We start from the raw sequence: 2510 nt of genomic DNA, 5'->3' as shown, positions 1-2510 counted from the left end.
CTGGTACTTTAGAGTTGTGAAAGTTTTCTATCTTAACCTTAGGAGGGTCTTTAGCCGATACCACACCAGTACTCTCCTACGGTCTTCTTGTTCTGTGTTGTGCAGGTGTTGTCTTGAGTATGTGAGGATTGTGTGACTTACTAATGATTTTTCGGAATCATCAGTTGGCGCTGTCTGTAGGAACGCATGACTTGTAAGCCATACTATCGCTTCCCAAACAAAGAGTTGCATGGTGCTTACTCGCTCAATGGCAACCACCAACAATGTTCAAGGAGACAAACTACACACCACCATACTCGAGAGACAGGTTCAAACTCTCACTGCTGTCGTAGAATGCCTCACCAAGCAAAACCATGATCTAGAAGAGCAGCTGCGCTAGAAGAATGCGAGGCTTAATACTCAGGAGGAGGATCAAGAAGGCACCAGTGCTGAGAGAAGGGACCAAGAAGGGCCAGAAGGTAGCAACGCCCTAAGCAGACCAGAGTGACAAGACATGAGCCGTCCATCCGCCGCAGATGTAGTTCCACCTCATATGGTCGCGGAGATGCAGATGATGAAGGAACGGATGGACTTCATGATGAACGCCATTAGAGGACGGGTGTCTAGCGACCTCGATGACTTGGTCCATTGAACTGATTCACCATTCACGGCATCCGTCACTTTATTCCCCCATCCACTGAAATTCTGTATGCCATAGGTGGAGAGCTATAACGGATTTAAGGATCCACTAGATCACCTAGAGTCTTTCAAGACACTGATGCACCTGCAAGGAATGGCGAACGAGATCATGTGCAGGGCCTTCCCCACTACGCTAAAGGGTTTGGTTCAACAGGTTGACACCTAACTCCATTGGTACCTTTAAGGAGTTAGGCGCCCGGTTTGCCTCACACTTTATCGAGGGACACAGGTATAAGAAGTCCACTGCATGCCTGATGAGCATTAAGCAACGAGAAGATAAGATACTTGTGGCCGCATTCATGAATGGGCTACGGAAGGGTAAGTTTCTATTTTCTTTATACAAAAACATTCCAAAAACTATGTCAAATATACTCTACAAGGCTACTAAGTACATGAACGCGAAAGACGCACTGTTGGCTCGCGAAGAGAAGCCCAAGAAGAGAGAAAGACATGAGGAATCACGCTAAGACAGGGGGCGAAAGATAGCAAGGACGGGAGATAGATGCTCTAAGCCTTCTACCGGAAGATTTGCAAGCTTCACCTCGCTGAACACCCTAATTGATCAAGTCCTAATGCAGATCAAGGACGAAGGAGCCTTGATTCCCTAATAAGTTGAAAGGAGACCCTAGCAAAAGGTCCAGAGACAAGTACTGTTATTTCCACCATGACCACGGTCATGACACATTTGACTGCTATGACCTAAAGCAGCAGATAGAAGCTCTTATCAGGCAAGGGAAGTTGCAAAGGTTCATCGATAAGGAAAGGAGGGACCAGCCCCAAGAACCACCTACCCGAAGAGAAAACGAGCATCCCAGACCCCCACTAGGAGACATAAGGATGATTGTAGGAGGAACCACAGCATCTGGCTCATCCAAGAAGGCACGGAAAACCTACCTACGGATGGTTCAGAACGTCCAGTTGATGAGATTCGTCCCAAAGATGGCACGGATTGACAAGCCTGTCATTGAGTTTACAGAGAAAGATGCCAAGCGTCTCCACCACTCTCACGACGATGCGCTCGTAGTTAGCATTCGGGTGGGAGACTACAACACCCACCAAGTCCTTATGGATAATGGGAGCTCTGCCGACATCATCTACTACCCAGCATTCTAGCAGATAAGGATTGATATGGAACGACTGATTCTAGTTAACGCGCCACTTGTCAGATTCGGAGGAATAATGGCACAACCCCTAGAAGCAGTCACTTTGTCCATAACAGTCAAAGATTACCCACAACAGATCACTAGGGATGTCACGTTCCTGGTTGTTGACTATTCATCCTCTTACAATGCCATATTGGGTCGTCCTACTTTGAATTCGTGGAAGGCTGTAACTTCAACATATCATTTGATAATTAAGTTCCCCACGGAGTACGGTGTAGGAGAGGTACGAGGAGATCAAGTAGCGGCGCGTGAATGCTACATTGCTATGTTAAAAATGGACAATCATTTGCATACTATGTTTATAGAAGAACAACGGACGGTGGCAGAACCAGTGGAAGGATTGGAAGAAGTACTCCTTGATGACTTCAGGCCTGAACGAACAACTAAGATCGACATTCTATCTAGCCCGCTAGTCCGTCAAGCATTGACGACATTTCCAAGGGAAAACTAGGACGTGTTCACCTGGAGTCATGAGGACATGCCCGAAATTGATCCATCCATCATAGTCCACAGGTTAAACATGTCACCCCCCTTCTCTCCCATCTGTCAGAAAAAGCAGGTGATCACGCAAGAGTGCGACAAGGCCATAGTAGAAGAGGTTCGCAAATTAAAGGAAGTAGACTTCATCCAAGAAATGTACTACCCCGACTGGCAAGCCAACGTGGTGAT

At 46.9% G+C, this 2510-nt stretch overlaps 1 protein-coding gene across 1 annotated transcript; it reads left to right on the top strand.

Annotated features, from left to right (window-relative positions):
* The first annotated feature begins 493 nt into the window (after positions 1–493).
* LOC115950023 lies at positions 494–1791 on the top strand. Its single transcript, XM_031067277.1, has 3 exons — positions 494–598; positions 698–832; positions 1390–1791. Exons 1-3 carry the CDS (start codon positions 494–496, stop codon positions 1789–1791), a joined length of 642 nt encoding a protein of 213 aa, XP_030923137.1.
* Positions 1792–2510: the final 719 nt, after the last annotated feature.

The sequence above is a fragment of the Quercus lobata genome, chromosome 6, assembly GCF_001633185.2.
Source record: "Quercus lobata isolate SW786 chromosome 6, ValleyOak3.0 Primary Assembly, whole genome shotgun sequence".
Lineage (NCBI taxonomy): Eukaryota > Viridiplantae > Streptophyta > Magnoliopsida > Fagales > Fagaceae > Quercus > Quercus lobata.
This window is presented reverse-complemented; position numbering and strand designations above follow the sequence as displayed.